Source organism: Stegodyphus dumicola, chromosome 9, assembly GCF_044657685.1.
Source record: "Stegodyphus dumicola isolate Sdum_Otavi_A_Nest chromosome 9, ASM4465768v1".
In the NCBI taxonomy this organism is placed as follows: Eukaryota; Metazoa; Arthropoda; class Arachnida; order Araneae; family Eresidae; genus Stegodyphus; species Stegodyphus dumicola.
This window is the reverse complement of record NC_140776.1, coordinates 105,308,039-105,326,963: the sequence shown is the minus strand read 5'-3', so window position 1 is coordinate 105,326,963 and position 18,925 is coordinate 105,308,039. Positions and strand designations below refer to the sequence as shown.

Here is an 18,925-nt window from a genome sequence, read left to right as displayed (position 1 = left end):
TTAAAATAAATAAAATAAAAGTATTCCAGTTACTTAAGCTGTTCAGTTAGTTGAATGCTGGATTACTGTTGTATGGGCTTTTAAGAAAACCCATTCTTTAACTCCTCAAAATATGTATGTCTTAAAAATTAATAAAGAAATGGATGCCTCTTCAACCCAATCAGTTATACTGCATGCTGTTGAAAGCTGTTTTCCTGAGGACCAGTAATTTAATGTTCATAGTGACAGTTCAATGAAGGTTAAGAACATGGCTGCTGGAATTGATATGTGTACCTGGTCTACTTCCTTTTACAAAGCAGCAAGCCATTTAAATGATTTTACAAGACGTTTTCTCACTGTTGTGAATACTTCATTTCCACAATCAAACAGAAGCTAACACAAAGAAGATAAGAAGCATACATAAAATATACATGGAAAAATTGAGATTTCCTTGTTAGATGCCATCAAGGTTATCATTACAGGTTCTTTATTATGGTTTCCTTCAAGATCCACATGTACTTTATTAAAAATTAAATAACTAGGGAAAAACAGAATGTTTTTATTCCATAAAACAGTCCAGTTTTTTAGATAAAATATATTTTTAACCATTTTAGATTTTAAACTTATACATACATATATTTTTGTTTAGGTTTACATCTGTCTGGTGAAATTCAAAAAGAAATTAAAACTATAAAGGGTAGAATGAATGATTTATGCATTCAATTCAACAAAAACCTTAGCGAAGAAGCCACCATCTTAGAATTTACTGAAGAAGAACTAGATGGTTTGCCGCTTGACTTTATACTGAGTTTAAACCAAAATGTAAGTTATTTTCAGTGTTCATTTCTGCTTTTTTTTAATTAGGATTATAATTAATTTTATAATGGCTGAATGTCCATATACAAAATGCTTTTGCATATTGCAAAGATTTATGAAGTACAGTATAAAGTCTCTAATTCGGATGTCCATTATCCGGAATGATCTATAATCCAGACCTCTAAGCCACAAACTTATGCATGTGCGTAAAGCCAGTAAAGCGTTTACCTATGCGGGCTTCCGATAGTGAAGAATATAACAGAGAATGTTATTGAAAACGAAAATATTTCGATTGACAAGTTAGTCAGTATTCTCGACACAGCAATTACAGGACTTGAACAGTGAAACTTTGTACTGAACAAGAAATTATGTCTGTTTATAGAATTAAAGAGAAAGTATTAGCACAAACAACAAAGCAATTTAAATAACTTACATTGATAGAAATGTTTACTAAAGTAAACAAATAAATATTAAGCTTTTTTTTGGTAAATTTTGATACTCTTTAGATCATAATTGCTCTTTATTTCATAAATTAAGGTTTTATATTTTTAATTGTATTATTTCTGCATGCCATCTTACCAGATTTAAATTGATGATGTATAATCCAGAATCACCGAAGTCCCGACGAGTCCGTATTACGGACTTTGTACTGTACTTTTAAAGGAATGACAATCAAAATAAGATCTTTTTGGAAAATGGACATGTCTGCCTGATTCAGTTGTGTTGCTATCTGCAAAAGGAGTAACAGACATTGGTTTGTCTACTTTCTGTTCTTGTTTTCAAATTCAGTTGATTGTTTAGTGTTTGAAAATAATTTAGCCAAATCCAAATTTTCCAAAATGTAAAAGGCAGGTTCTAGTATATCTATTGTTATGGTAGTTGGTGTCCCATTTAAATCTGTTACAAATGTTTTGTGTGTTCGCTTCATGACTGGGTGTAGTCCAGAATATGGGGATTTGCGTGGAGAACAAGTTTTGTTGGTTCGTAAGAATATGTGTGAGCATGTTTCTAATGATGGATTGACATATGCTTTGATATTGCTGCATGTGTACGCGTTCGTAATAGATTGAATGCACAAGTCTGATGAAAAGTTAATAAAATTTATTCTTATCACAAAAAATAAAATGAAATGCTGAAATATTTCCTCATACATATTCGTACAGTATCACACAGTAGTTATTTTTTAAACTACTAAAACATTAAATAAAACACAATTTGGGCAGAGAAAGCTAATCTGTTCGAATTCGCTACAGTAAACAACAAAAGTTATCTAAACAGCTGAACTGAGATGCTTTTCTCCGGCTTTTATAAGCTTTTTAATCCTCTCGCTGCATACATTTTTTTATCAAAATAGGTTCAAAAATTGCTTATTCTTTTTATTACATATTTCAAATCTACATATATTTTAGAGTTAAAATATACAAAAATTTTTTAAAGAGTTTTTTTTTTCAATATGGAATTTGATCATAGAAAAAGGATGTCAGAATACTGAAATTGAAGAATAATGATATAAAAGGAAAATTTTGAAAAGTAATATTGGTTAAATTATGATTTATTTTATAAAATACAAAGGTAAAACATATATATTTATGACAATATTTGCATAATGTAATATTTTTGCATATCAATTTTACATCACTGTTGAACGTTTTCAATAGAAACTGAATTTTCAGATTCATCACTATCTGCAGAGGAATCCGAGAAGTTCTTGTTTTGCTATAACTATCACCAATATACTTGAAATCAGAGTCAGAACTACTATCAGTGTCGGAAATATCGTAAGGAATATAAGTTATATCACTCACAAAATGCTTCCTGCCAGACATCTTTGAACTCTGAAAAGCATGCGCAAAATGTTACATTACGTATTCTTGTACAATTAGCAGAAATGTGGACAACTAACGCCATCTGTTAGCCCACATCTAAATAAACAATTAAACATCACAGAAAAGCTGAAAGGAAACCTTGAACTTTGAAAGAGCGGGTTGCACAGTTAAATAGATGGCAAAAATTCATCTCCGCAGAAATCACGGGTTGCGCAAATTTTGCTACTTCTACGTTGCCTACGTGGAAATCGCCAGATGTGCAGCGAGAGGGTTAATCTTGCACGAAACATTCTGGTATTTTCTCGAGATTTCTGGAAAGCAAAGGAGTAGAATTACAGTTACAGGTAACACACAATTGCATTTATTCAATTTAAATATAAATTACGAGATATCTATTTATTAAATGCCCGTACTCCTGTATTTTTACTTTTTCGATGTAGCTTTCTCTTACTCATCACGTGCTGCGTTGAACGGGGAAATAAAACAATTTTAATTACAATTCTTCAAAAATAGCTAATTAAATACAAAATCCGTGACAATATTGACATGATCAGTAAAAACGGTAGGATTAAGTTTTTTCATCATTTTGCAGTTAACTTAAAACTAGTAGTAATAGGGTATTTGAGATAATCTATAGGAATAATATTCGATGGTAACCATAAGAAAGTTTTATATACCAGTTGAGAGCTTGTTGCATTTATGAGCTTATTATGTTTTATATCTTCATTTGCACATGGGGGTTTCATAATATTAGGAAATTCATTTAAGACTTTAAGCAAATCATTATCACCATATACAGTTTTGGCAGAAAAATAATATCAGCAATATTTAAAATACCATGGCAATTCAATTTTATCAATTGTGTAAGGATTTCAAATATCAGGTTTTAAATTAAAATAATGCAAGAAATCAGCATCAACTAAGCAGTAGAAACATTACAAATATAAAAAGGAAAAACAATATTTTTTCTTAAACTAATGAAATTTTTTTCACCATAAACCTGAATGAGTGTACCATTGGCGGCATTAAAAGTTTGGATCAGAGTCTGTCTCTTTTCATATTTATTAGCGGGAATTAAACTTGCATCAAAACCTGTGTTAATAAGAAAATTCACTTTTGATTTTTGGTCTCTTATAAATATGCAATTTGACGTTGATAACAGGATATACGTCTCCACTATACCTGCCTGCTGGCATTTCTCTGGAATGAACATGGTAGTGTACACATTTTTGCTTTCAATTTGAACTGGTGATGGTACGAGCAAATGCCCGAAGCAGCTGCGGGTGAAGCCTCGATGATGGGCACCTCGATTGTAGAGGAGAATTACGAGAATGACTTCTTGACCTTCTTAAGGAATTTACTTCTTTGCAGAATTCTTTTAGCTCCTCTAGAAGTCGAGATTATGTATTACTATTAATATTAACATTGGAAGAATTCGAAGCTCTGCTTTTCTTGGATGGAGTAACTTCTAAAATTCAATCAACCACCTCAGTGGCTTTTTGCAGAAATGGGTGCCAGAATAACTTGAAGATTTGCAGGTATTTGTTGTGAAAATAACTCTAACATAAGGAAATTGACAATAGTATGCAACTCGGTGTGGCGTGGCACTGCATCACACAAAGTAATTTGCTAGGCTTATGGTTGCCTAACTGTTCTCCAGCTAATAAGTATCAAATTTGAGTTTTGGTTCCTCCTCATCTGGAAATGATGTGCTCCTTCAACTGGGTATAAGGATCTGTCTTGTCAGGATTTAGGATGATATCATGTACTATGGATGCTGCATCAGGTAGAGATGAGAAACACAATAATTATATTTTGTTTTCAGTTAAGTGGTAGGCTTAGGAGAAGCCAAATTGAAAGTAGCTTCGCACATGAAAAACCACAAAGCAGGATCAGCATTAACGAAGACTGCAATTTTTACTGCTGTTGTCTCTGTTGACAGTGATGCGATGGTAGGCTTAACACAAAATGAAACGAGTCTAAAACAAAATTCCACAGAATGAGAAATGAAGGTAGTCTGGCATATAGTTCCGGCGGTCACCATGTGGAGATCTTAGATGCAGCTATGAGATGAATGTTTGCATTTTATACAAATGTTTATTTACAACACAAATAATATTAGCAGAAGAGCACATACAGCAGCTTGTCCATTGGCGTAGCAATTGGGGAAAGACAGAGTTAAAGAGTTATTACAGCACTACTCCTCCTGAACTAGAATGCTTTCACTTCAGATTCACAAGCAAAGCAGTAATCGGAGAGCAACAAACTCAGTTACAAATCAGTTGTGCTTCTGTGAACTGACCAACTGAATGATTCCAGTGGAGTCATGTTGAAAGGTTATCCGAGGAAGAGGTTAAACACTTCTGAAAGCTTTGAAGAAAACTGCTGCTGGGACTTCAAAACTGTTGTACAAGATATTTAAATTCTATAATAGTTATTTTATTTTGAAACCCTTTCCTATCAATTCTTGTTTCCACTTAGAGAACTCCCTTACCAGAATAAGGTTTTAGAATTGCATTGAATGCAAATGAGTTAGAAGAACTACTTAAGGAAGGTTCAACTAACTTCCATAGAGAGTGCTAGGAGTCCTTAGAAGCACATGTTTGCCTACTCGCTAAGTCACTCTTGAAGCTGTTATGCTCGGCCATATTATACGTGACTTTTGGTATTCGCCGGCTAGTTTAATTTAAAGGCCAACTATGTTAAATAATTGTGTCTAGCTTCAGCTAAGTCTTGTTTAGTTAATTATAGTTTAATTTCTTATTTCTTATTCTGAGTTAAAGCTGAGTAGTAAGGAGCTTCTTGTAAGCCTGAGAAGGGGCTGACAGTCATTCTTATTTGAGTGAATGAAAGGGTATTTTAAACCTTCTCGGGTCTATGTCCTAGCTGTTCACAATTCAGCGATAAGTCGCTGCATAGTTCACTAGGTTTCTCGATGTTCAATGTAGACAAAAGGAATTAGGAGCCCTACACTGTATTTTCTAGAACCTTAAAGCTTATCACCAAGTTGGGGAAAAAAAATATCAATAAATGTTGCTAACTTGGCTGCAAAAATTATCACTGAAGCCAGGAAGGAAGTGTTCTGCCTTACTCCGAATGTAACTGAGCTAGATTTACAATTCAAATGTCAAACAATTCTAAATAAAAAATTCTACTACTAAACATATGAATTAAACATTTACAAATGCAATAGGTGGCCACAAAATAAATAAAAATGCAGTAATAAAATTATTATGTACAGTACTCTAAACAACTAGATAAAAACATTGTGTGACACTGGCAGAAATACATAAAATCCAAATTTGCAAACAAATACATACAAAAATGTACAGCAATAATGTGATACAATCTATAAGCTTTTTATCTTTAATACTTTTTTGGTGCTGATGAATTATAGTAGCAGAGCTAATGTAAAAGAATAAATGAGAACTGTGGGCCAACATGCCTTCATTAATTCAATATATGAATGGCGGTATCAAGTTAAATGCTGAATTTTTATCATACAAATGTTAATATAGTGAAAGTAAAGTGGATCCTCTAAACCTAGTTTTCAACATTAAAAATTTTTTTTTTTTAAATTGTACCTGGTACATAGGCATGTGAATGTACATGTACACTGCACAAAAAAAAGGGGGCAGTTCTATGTCTCCTGTTCTACTGGGCCAATTGATGAAATTCAGCACTTTTCATGACTCGAAAGTGCGACTTTCATGTCTCAAAAGCGTGGATATAAATTAGATTTATATAAAGTATTATTCTAAGATAGATATTTTAGCACAAAATCAGACTTTTTATGAAGTAACATACCAATTTTTTCCATATTTTGATTCTATGACTCAAATTATGCCAAACTGCCAAGTTTTGTGAAAACTGCACAATTAGTTTTTAAAAACTTAGCTCTCAAAATTTCAGCTCCTCAGTGTTAATTGAATTTGGTATATATTTATTAATATCTCCCTTTTTATTAATTTTTTTTTATTCTTCCTTTCATATTTCGAAATTTAGGTTCATTTTGATTAACAGTGCCTCTAGCAGTGATTTCTAACCAGAAGATTTTTTGCTCTTGCCAGATGAAACTTACATAATTGTAGTTCCAGAAATAATTTGTTTCTGCTTAATAAATTAATTATCGAACTTGTACTGTGCTATTCTTTTTGTCCCATTCAACGTAAAACATACTGTGCGAATCTAAGTAGTGTTTATTACTGCTTCATATTGCTAAACCCCAAAATCTTTCAATGTTTTGAGTGTCCCATAATTTTAAAACTAATCCACCACTTGCTATTCTGTAAAAAGAAGGCCGCAAATTTCATTTGTTTATGTATTTTTTCAAATACAAGAGAAGAGCAGAGAAATAGCAATTAACTCATATCCTTCATTACAAAATCTAAACTGTCTTATTGAGGATCATGCTTCCCTAAACCCAAACAAAACAGATAGGTTTTGAGTGTGTTTATGCTACTTTTATCACTAACTTTAACATCTGGTAATAATCACACTGTCTGGTGGCAGTTTTTGTTCCAAAAATGGTTGAGGGAAATATCCATAAATATTCAACAAAGTAGTTTGAAAAGTTAATGGTATTTATATATTATCCTCTTAAAATTATGAAAATTGGCTACCATCAAACCATGAAAGTTGGCAGAGATTTCATCAAAGTTGTAACAAATGTTCTCCCAGGATTCTTATAAGTAACTGGCACAATAATAAAACAACTTCATTTTTTTTTTTTTTTTTTTGTTTTTTTTTTGTAATAACACTTTTGTTGATTTCTACTATTTTGCTGTGTCCTCTGACTGTGTGACTGGAAGCTTTGTTTAGAATGCTCCTGCAACATAGTTCTTCTAATCTATTACTGTTTTGTCAGCCATCTTCAGCTATCATATCATGCCCAGTAATCATTAATACAATTTCTTTAATTATAGGATCCATAACTTGAAAATAATCCACTGCTTGATGTTCTTGAGAAGGCAGATCCCAAATTTAATTTTTTTTTCAAAATGCAAGTAAAAACACAGAAATAATTTATTTATATCCTTGTTTATAAAAAAATCATGACTTATTGAAAATGGGGTTACATCAAATGAAAGTGCAGATATGATTAATATGTTGTGATGGTCAACTCCTGAGTGTTGAATCTTGAATGCAGATAATCAGAACATACTGGATAAAATCTTATTGAAATTGAATATTTCAAGTTAATCTGAATGAAACTATAATTTTTGTATTTGTAGACGTTTATTTAATTGTATTTTCATAACTATTTCTTGAATTTAGAAGTCTATTCCCGGTTTTGTATATTTTTATTGTAGTTGCCTCCAGATTTAAGAATGAATAACTTCAGTTGTGGAAAATGTTTCGTGCTTTGTCTAAATTTTATTGTGCTAATAAAATTGAGTTTTTTTTTTTTTTTTTAAAGTAGCCAATATTTTCATTTCCTATGCTGCTGTTTTAGAGATTTCCATTTTTTAATTTCTGTGCTGCTGTTATAAAGTTTTTTTTTTTTTTATTCTTCTAGCCTGACACAGGAAAAAGTGAAGTAACCTTAAAGTATCCACATTATTTTCCAATTATGAGAAAGTGTAAGAATCCTGAAACTCGGCGCCTCATGGAATTAGCATTTAATAGTCAGTAAGTAGTTATTTTTTCACTTATAAATAGCTAATTCCAGATCTGATTAGTGATATCCAAATAACCAAATTTTACATTATATGCTAAAAATTTCTCAAACCAGTAGCCTGTCATGACTGCCATTATAAGAGATTGATCTGAAGAAAAATTATAATCTTCTTTAAAACAACTTATAAGGTATTTCTCACGCTTTCCTAGCTTGCCTTCGTGGTGTAGCGGTCTGCATGCTGGGCCAGTATTCCAGAGGTCCGTGGTTCAATTCGCGATGAAGGCGTTTTCTCAGTTTTCATCTTACCTGCTTCCAAAAAATAATCCTAATGTCTTTACAGTGGCACCCAAACTAATAAGTCTGGTGGATGATGACACCCCACACTCAGGATTTGGCAGTTGGGTACCCTGAAAACCGCAGTCGCCCTTTAAAAAGGGGACTATATAAGGTATTTCTCCCGCTTTCCTAGCGTGCCTTTGTGGTGTAGTGGTCTGCACGCTGAGGCGGTATTCCAGAGGTCCAAAGTTCGATTCCCGGTGAAGGCGTTTGCTCATTTTTCACCTTGCCTGCTTCCAAAAAATAATCCTAATGTCTTTACAAACTGACCATTGTTCCAAAAGATCCTGGTCCATGATGGAAGTGGTTGTTTTTCATTGGGAATTTTTATTTATGTTCTCGAAAATACTAGTCCTTTCCAGAAGATAAGCTCACCATGATAAGATTTACTATATTTTGAATACAGAGACTAGAGTATAATAATGTATACTATGCTCTGATAAATTTGCAAAAATTAGAAGTGGGGAAATCAAAATGGTTATATTGGAAAAAATAAATAATTTTTCAATTTGATGTATTCCATAAAAATAAATATGTAATTGAAAACATTTCTTATCAAAAATAGTTCAAGATCAGCGAAATAGACTGCTACTATGTTCTTATATCATTAGTCGTTTTGAAATTGTACTCTGTGAGTGGCTTAGCATTTTGAATGTGGTATGAAGAACTGTATTCAAACTGCTTCTGTTAACTAAATTTGTTTATTATTTTTAGTTTCTATTTTCATAAATTTCCTTTCATTAAGATGATATTTACATTATTAACGAAACAAAAAAAATATTCAAGTTGTAAAATAGTATATACAAAATATCTCATGACCATATCATGCTGCCAACTTTCCTAGGTTTATTGGGAGACTTCCTTTTTTTTGTTCCTTCGTCACATCTTCTATCCTCTGGTAGATCACCAAATCTTCCAATTTTTTTTATTTTAAACCATTTCTAAGGAAAATGTTTTCCAGCAATAAATGTAACTTATGTATACTATTAGGCAAATGTCATTTCCCCACTTCTAGTGATTTTTAGGATAGTTTTTCGTAATAAATTTTATTCTATCTGAATATTCTTAATGATTATGTTTTCTTATTAAATTTCATTTGATCTGAGTTGTCTTAATCTACTGTAGACATTTGCAGTTTTTATGTGAAGATTCAGGCAGTGTTAATATAAGTTAATACTTGCATTTAATTTAATTTTACTTCAGTGCATGGTATTATTATAAATTTTATCCACATAAATATCATGCACATTAGTTTGCAGCTGTTTTGCTGCATTTAATTTTATCTTCATCATATTTAAAAGTATTTTTATAAATAAAAGCTTTCTTTCATTATTCAGGATTTTCTTAGTATAAAAGTGCTAGAAAATTTTAAAATGAAATTAACCAAAAAGCATAAAATTTAGAATATCTAATTAAATGCAAATATAGTTTACCTCAGAATTATATTAGATATAGTTGAATAACATGAATTATAAGCATTATAACTGAATTAATGTAAGTTTGGAGTTTCCTTTGAAATGGTGCCGCCATGCAGCATGATACCCTCCCAGACTTCTCAAGCAAATCCCCAGTTTTGAAGATTTCAAGATTGGCAGCTATGCTATAAAAAAACTGGTAATGCTGCTCAAGGGGTTAATATTCCACTTTGGAATGATGGGGATAATGTTTTGTGTTTACACAAATGAGAATATATGAAGCATATCTAGTTTTTATGATTATTTCTTGTTTCTTTTGAAAATAAAAGGTGGCCCAAGATAAACCAGATAACTCATTTTAACTCATTTCATCAGTTTAAATATTAAATAAGGATTATATGATACATATTTTTTTTCACAAAATGCTTCCGTTTTTATTTTATTTAATTTTTGCACTGTTATTTTTTCCATGTTCACAGTAACCTGTTTTGATTTAAAAAACATCAGAGAATGGCACAAACTCGGCATCGTGCGCAACCCGGACAATGCACACAGGGTATTTACCAAATGGATCTTGCCATTGTTCTGTTTAGCAATGTTTTGGAAAATATTCTCTTCTGCCAGAAATTTGAACTTCAAGTGACACAAAAAGAATGCAAGTGAAAATGGTGACATTGTTAGCTCAAAGGATTGTTTTGAGCATGGGTTGTCTGAAAAATGGTATGCACTTGGCTTGGTGCATTCTGAAAATTTCGGGACTTCTACTAGGGTGGCTTTGATAAAACATAAGTACCAAACAGTTTTTATGGAAAAATTTTACTATTTTTCCTGTTTTAAACTCAGTTTTCAAATCTGTATTTTTGGGATTTGCCTGTAGTGGAAGAAATTTTTAGTAAAATTTTGTAGCATTAAAGGGAAGAATTACATTGAGTCTATTGGTAAGGTTTTTATTTTTTTTTAAATTTTCACCCAAACAAAAGAAACTATCAGCTAACAAGTAAGTTTATTCAATAGATAATTAAGGCAAAAAGTATGTATATTTAGTACTTTTTGCAATTATAAATAATCATTTCTTATCTTTTGTAAGAAATCGCCAAATGCACCAAATTGGTTGCATTAATACATAAGCATAAGTATTTATTCTAATTCTCATGCATGCAAATAGTACATGATGGAATATATGCATTAGAGATATGATGCCAATTAGACCTAACATATTGTCAGAATAAGAACTTGGAATTTATTCCAAGGAAGTAATCTAACTTCATATTTAGCAATGTTCACATAGAAGTAGAAACATGCTGTGAATAACAGTCATACAGTTTTGAACGGGACTGTCAAACAATATCTGCTACAAATATGCATAAAAAAGCTGTTTAACTAATCTGCTAGTATTGAAAATATACTTTATTCTCAAAAATTGTTTGTTTTATTAACATGTTGACTGCCGTGCGCATTTCACGTGGTTTATCCATGACACCAACTTGAAAGTTTTATTATGCGATGTATATTATGTTGAAATATTATCTAAAGAAGATAATGTGATTTATATGATCGTGCTTAATGCATTTTTTCATGATGGGGGATCACCGGCGAACCCCAAACATCTGTAGACCATTTTTGCAATTTATATTTAAAATTTTTACGATTTATTATTCTTCAAACCATTATAGTAACAATGTACTATTTAAAAATTTATTAGTGTTGATATTTACTTATTATTTTCTATATTTAAAATCATGCTGAGATACCACCATCCACTACTTGATTGGGGTATTATCATTGCAAAGAAAAACTTCTGTTACATCTTCTTCATTTATTATCACTTTTTTGCATTTCTTTTTAAATTCCTTGTGTGGAAAATTATACCTTCTGTAGCATTCAAAATCCACAACAAAATAAGGTTGTAGTTTTGCCCCTCCCCCTTTTTTTTTAAATGCACTTTCTTAAGCTCAAATTGGCCTAAAACTTTTTCTCTCATGCCATACATAGAAAGTCAACATAGAAGGCAAATACCAAATATACTTTTGCTTTGAAGGTCCTGCTACAGCCCCAGAATTAGAAAGACTCTCCCTTAATCAGAAACTCAGACTTTAATTTTGATAGTATAGTCTGCAAAAAATAAGCTGGATCAAATTAGTTAAGGAAGAGTAAAATTTGTTGCAATAATTCAACTTAATTCCTTCCTAACCTTTTTCTCTCCCCGCTGTTATGCCACAAAAGAAATATCAGTATCAGTAACATCTCACTACAAATGAATATGCCTTCAGGCTTCCATTATTGTTTAGGTCAGTGAGAAAAATATTAACCTCCCCTCCACAACCATTCAAGAATGGAAAGTGTGGTTACGGCTAATGTCAATCAATGCATTATCATTGGCGACAGGGATTTTATGGCTAGTAGGAGCTTAAAGTGGCATACAAGAATCTCAATTTGTAGGGAGAAAATATGTCTTTGCAACACACCTGCTTTTTCTGGGGTATTATACATCATTCCTAAATTTCATTAAAGAAAATGCTGATGATCTGGAGATCTGATTATTAGATCATTCCGGATATTGGATGCTTAATTTTAACTTTATGCTGTACCAACAGAAAATTAAATAAATTTTAATTATATTTAAAAAATAAAATTATACTGGTGGTAATATTTGCTAAAATTTCTATCAAAGGGGATGAGTAAGGTTGTCCGCAGAACATTTTAATTTATAAAAGTGGTTAAAAAAGTTTGATAAATGCTTGCTTATTCAATAACATGGATGTTTGTAATAATCTGTTATGGGACTGATTTTTGGCACAAACTCTTTTTTTATTTAAACATCTTTCTGCATCTTACATTACTTAAAATTATTGTTATTTTTAAATTTAGATGTCATATTTTTTACAGAATGCATTTTGTCTGAAGTTAATAATAGTGCTTTTCAGATGTATCAATGAAAATATTCCTATTTTGGAAGAACTTGTAAAACTTCGAAAAAAGGTCAGTAAATAATAAATATTCAAAAAATACTTTATATATATATATACATACATAAGGCTTTTTAAAAAAAGACTGAACTTCTTAAATTGCGTGTTGATGGCTGCAGATAGCCTGTTCTGGCCCCCATGTGCATTTAGCGATATACCTTCCTTTATTGAGATCAGATATACATATTTGTTGCCAAGTAACTACCAAATGAGTGAGGTCATGCATATGACGCTTGTTGGATTAGTGAAAGAGCAAAAATGTATAAGATAGAGAAACAATACATCTGTATGAAATTTCATCTAAAATTGGGGAAAACTTTCCTTGAAGCATACAAAGGCTGGGTCATACATGGATGTCTGAAAGAGCTAAATAAAGTGCTATGATTGGTTTTCAGCATTTTAAGGAGTTCAGAAGCTGCCTTGCTTAAAATCTAATGACTGGATGACCTTGCACATAAAGAGACAACCTTGTTCAGATGCACTATGAATTTGTGCCATATGGGTAGCCAGTAAACAAGAAAGTCTGCCTGAGAATTCTAACATGACTGAACTGTAGAGAATCGGTCGTGAATATTGCATCTTGAAAATGCTACAGCTGGTGAATCGTTCTTTACTGATTATTTGACTAAATATCGCAATTTTGTTGCTGTCCACTCTCACTGTTCTCCAGACTTTCTTGTTTTAGACCAAGGCAGATTTTTTCCTCTTTCCCAAACATAAAACCAACTTGAAAGTTGTTTCTATTCCATAGAGAAAAATTCAGGAAAATATGATAAAATACTTCACACCATCAAAAAAGTGATTTCCAGCTGGTGTTTCAAAAGTGAAAGAAATGACGCCTCTAGAGGAAATGGTGATTGAAAGTTTGTGTTATAAGCAATGAAGCAAAAACAACAATAGTTCCGTCTTTTTTTGAACAGTCCTTCTAATATATGTGAAGTTATCAGTAAGTTTAGCATAAACAGAATATAGTTTTAAAATTCAGTATGATGTTACATTAAGCATGTCAAACAGAACAGTGTTATATGTATTTGAAACATATTTTAAGTCTGTTTATTTATTTATTTATTATTATTATTATTATTATTTTTGTATTGAATTTACTTCTTTCCTACCACTAGAGTAATTGAGAAATGTTCTTAGTTTTAAGGCATAAGATAATTTTATGCTAGGTGAATATAAAGGTGATATTATAATAGTTATTTTTAGTCTTTTTAATTAAGCATACAGTTCAGTTTCTTGCAATTAAAACTCTAGTGAATCTTCATGGATTCAAAAATTGAATTGACAGAAAATTTTTATCTGCTTGCATGTATATATAAAAATTCACTGTTTTTGAAGTCTGAGAGATTCTTGATACTCTTAAAGAGTGCTGAACATCTAAAGAAAAGAGTAATAGTTTTTAAAATCATTTTGCATTAATATTTTTATTGTTTTCAGAAAAAATGATTTCTCATTACCAGTCTGGGACTACGAACATAAACATGCATGCACAATTACTACCTGTTATTAAACAAGGCAGACTGCAGTGAACTTGTCCATCTTCTTTTGCTTATATTATCCACGGGAGGGAAACCTCATTCAGGCATATGCACTGGTGTGCAAAAATTAAGTATGAGACGGTTTTTTCAATATAACTTTGTACAAAAGCTTTCCCAATCAACACATTTAATACCATAAGATCCCCAACACGTAAGGACATGAGTAATGTAAGCAACACTTACTAAAAGAGAAATCAGAGGGATAAAAAGAAGCTTTACTGAAAAAGTAGCATGGAGCGCAATGCGACTGAAGGCCGAAACATCTCTGTGATGGGTGTTCAGCAAGAAACATCCGGTCTTTAATAGGGGATATGATCTCCCCTGACTGCTAGGCAGGTTTCACAGCATCTGCCCATGCTGAGAATGAGGGTGTCAATGAGTTGTTGAGGCATTGCTGCCCATTCGTCTTGCAGTGCCAATCAAAGCTCCGGAATCGTTACTGGTGGTAAGGTATGAGCTGCCAAGCGTTTGCCTAGAAAATCCCATACATGCTCGATGGGATTGAGATCCGGAGATCGTGCCGGCCAATCCATACGTTCAATATCCTCACTCTCTAAGAGCTGTTCGGCAGCTACTGTGCGATGACATGGTGCATTGTCGTCCATGAAAAGGAACTGCGGACCCATAGCGCCTCTAAAAAGATGTACATATGGAAGAAGAATCTCGTTACAATAACGGGTCCCGTTGACTGAACCTGCGTCGAAGATGTAAAGGTCTGTACGACTACCAAGCATGATGCCTCCCCAAATGAGAACACCGCCACCTCCATACCTGTCCCTTTCAATGATGTTCAAGGGATGATTGCGGTTTCCTCGCTCTCTCCAGATGAGTATGCGATGAGAATCGCTACTCAGACTGAATCTGCTCTCATCTGTAAAGAGTACTCGTCCCCATTCATTGTCTCTCCAATTCCGGTGTTCCCGACACCACAGAGAACGTCTTCTCCGATGGGCAGGCGTTAGAGGTACACACCGTACAGGGCATCGTGCAAACAGACCACCACCGTGCAGTCTTCTGGCCACGGTAAAACGCGATATCGGTCGTCCAGTCGCCTGTGTCATGTGTCTAGCGATTTCTCCCGCTTTCTGCTGCCTGTTTCTTCTGGCCTGTAAGGCAATATACCGGTCATCTGCGGGTGTGGTTCCTCGTAGACGACCACTACTAAACCCCGGATAGCTGTTCCTGTAGTTTGAAATTGTCTCCAAAGTCGTGAAACGATGCTGTGAGCATTTCCGAACTCTGCAGCCACACTTGTCACACTGCGGCCTTCCTCCAACTTCCCAATGATTCGACCTCGGGTAAAAGCATCCAGATGTCGTCTAACAGATTGATTATTCGCCATTTCTCGCTGAGGCAGCAACTTGGTGTGATTTTAACTGCTATACGGCATGCAATCTCTTTGCCAGAAATACTGATCTTACACCGACAACATGCTTTATACTACTCAGACACTCCCCCATTACGTCTACATGCATATCTGCGCATGTGCTACCGTACATCACCTTACTTAATCTCCTGATTGGTCTTTCTGTGCACTCTGCCTCTTCGTTCAGCTGATATGCTAATTTTTCGACTTCGTCCTTAATTTTTGCACACCAGTGTATTTATGATGTAAGGTTTAAATTTATATAACTTAGTTATCTTATTATTTTGGCTTTAGCATTGCTTCAACTTTTATTATCCTTCATTGCAATGTGAAGTAGAAATAAGTAAGAATTCTCAAGTTTTTAGAGAGTGCTTGGCAGCATACATTGAACATCACTCTGTTGTTGTAATCTGGCTTGTTGGCATAGTTTCTGTTCACTGCTGTTGCTTCATGAACATTTAATTAGGGATGGGTCAAGACTTAGTCGGTTATTTTAATTTTTGAACATGTATTCTGGTTACCTACAAAATAGTGAAGTCCTTTTGGTGTTTAATTTTATGTAACCATTAGATCAACTTGATCCTTTCTTTTTAGTTAGAAGGAAGGCAGAACAAAAAGTCACCAATCAGTCTTTTATGATTACTCAGAGGTGATCTGTCATTTTGGTAGTTTGGTCTGAAGTAGTAATAACATAACCTTAGGATAAAGTGCAGGGAATTAAAATATATCCTGATATGCAAGTTCTTGGAGTGCAATGATTAAGATAACCAGCAACAACTGGAAGATCAATTCTCTATGAGGATACAGTTAATTTGTCATGTTTTCTGCTCAAAAATAATATTACAATAGTATGTAACAGGCCACCTTATGGTGCATCCTGGATAATGTGAAAATTACTACTGCTTTGCTACTTTACTTTTAGCTTTTGAACTTGAATTTGAAATGAAGGTGTGATGGATGTTAATGCATAATCAGCTAGTTTTACTGACTGAATCTTATCACTTCTCATCGTCTTACTTCTAAAGTTTTGTTTTTTTCTTCAGTTTTCACTCTTTTTTAAGAATGAGGGGTGCAACAAATTAAGGCGTTCTTCCCATTTTTTCTTGTGATGTATTAAATTCAGCTAACAATTGGAAGATTTGTGGTTTAATTCTTGGCCCCAGTATAATAGTTTTTTTTTATTTTATTTTATTTATTTATTTATTTTTTTTTATTTACTCTCAAATGTAAATCGCCATCTTTTTATAACCAGGTCTGAAGTTTTTCAAGAGAGTCTACTAGTGTCTCAGTATCCGTAGTCAGATAGTAAGCTTTTTTGTTGTTTGTTTTTGGTACTGAAAATCTGTTTTTAATTAAGAATGGTTTTCTTAGAATGTAGGTAATTGCTTTAGAAAAGAAACTGGACACTTTTAATTTCCAAATATGTCTATCATTTTAAATGCTTTGGAGTAAAGTTTTAAATTCAAAATAAGCTATTTAGCTAATTAGCTTTTATGCTAATTTTTTTTCTGACAATAAGTTATTAAACTCAAAAATTCATTCTTCGGTTTTAATAGGTAAATATCACCAAAGTCTTGGACACTGCAAATAAAATAATCTGCAGTTTATGAAATATAAATTTGTGATGTTATTTTGAATCCAAGCAATGAACAACATTTAAGAAACAGCGTTTTAATTTTTTTTTTTTTTTTTTTTTTTTTTTAAAGCTTTCTGTGAATTTGACTTTTTTCAATATTTTGCATCAAAGCTGCTTATATAAAGCAAATGCTGCTAGATATTCCAAGGTTAAATCTTAATTTGCTTCTATGGAAAGAGAAATATTCTTGAAAAGTTATTGTTAAGTAGTGTATAAGTAATTCTGCTCTAAAAGTGAAGTACTTAAGAAAACCATTAGAGCTTTCTCGAGAAATACAACTCATTATTCGTCTGATAGTAAAAAAAAAAAAAAAAAAAAAAAAAAAAATTAAATAACTGAGAGGCTTTGTTCAAAATTAGGGAGAACAAAAAAAGATGGGACAACTATAGATTGGTTTAGCTTATCAGGACTTATGTTTCTCTTGATTTGCTTTGGAAACATGATGTGTCCTGAATAGGAACAGGGAGCTTACTCAAGCTATGTTCAAGCTTTGTGTGTAACAGATGACACAAGCAGGAAGGGTATATGAAACCCTTTATTTTCTATACTTTTACAAGTACTCCCGAACTTAGGGATACAAAGACCAACCACTTGTGGTCTGAACATAAGAATATAAAACTACTAACTAAAAGCTAACTTTGAATTAGTATACAGATGCCTAGCACTAAGACTGGCCTTTATTTAAAAGGGTACGTATGTAGTATGCTGAGCTGCTGAAACTACAATATGTTTACAAATATCAAGAAGGCTAAACCTCTGGCCGTAAAGGCAACCAGCAACTAAGTGAAAACTTGTAAAACTGCAGTGGCAAGCGGCTTGCTTCCTAAATCTCCTTCTCTCTCCCTAACTCTTGGCAAAAAGCCACAACTTAAATACTTGGGCGTTAGCAAGACAATTTGCATAAACAAGTTAAAGCATTTAATTCTGGCCGGAAGTAGAAAATAAGAAGTAATAGTACAGTTTTAAAATAAAATAAACGTTAATAAAACTTAGGATCCTTACAAGGTTTGGAATAAAACTCTGTATTTCAAGTATGAACAGATATATCTCTCTTCATGCTTGTTTTCAAGTTGCTTGCATGTTCTTTTCTCAAGTTCTATTCCTTGAAAATTTTGAGGGAAATCATCTTTTGTTCTGATAGTCCTCGAGAAATAAAAATTCTAAATACTGGGAGACAAATGCTGGAAATAAAAATTCTAAACACTAAAACTCTAATTACTGAAAATAAAAATTATAAATATTGGAAGAGCTGCTGGTGAAACTAAATTTGATATCTCTAATTCTGCTGGTTAATTAATAACATAATGAAGGATCGAAAAAGAATTTTAAGAATGGATTAATTTTAAAGATGTAAAAAATTTAATTCTAACAGGTGGCAGGTAGAAGCGGGTCTGGACAACCAGGTGGCTTACATAGACTATTCA

At 32.7% G+C, this 18,925-nt stretch overlaps 1 protein-coding gene across 2 annotated transcripts in view; it reads left to right on the top strand.

The window, feature by feature from the left end:
* Positions 1-18,925, top strand: part of LOC118200824 (thimet oligopeptidase-like) — a 107,967-nt gene that overhangs the window by 23,205 nt on the left and 65,837 nt on the right. For both annotated transcript variants that reach the window (XM_035372797.2, XM_035372798.2), the window contains exons 4-6: positions 629-801; positions 8,140-8,252; positions 12,917-12,971. In XM_035372797.2, the coding sequence (XP_035228688.1) occupies positions 629-801; positions 8,140-8,252; positions 12,917-12,971 (341 nt within the window). The remainder of the gene's footprint in view (positions 1-628; positions 802-8,139; positions 8,253-12,916; positions 12,972-18,925) is intronic.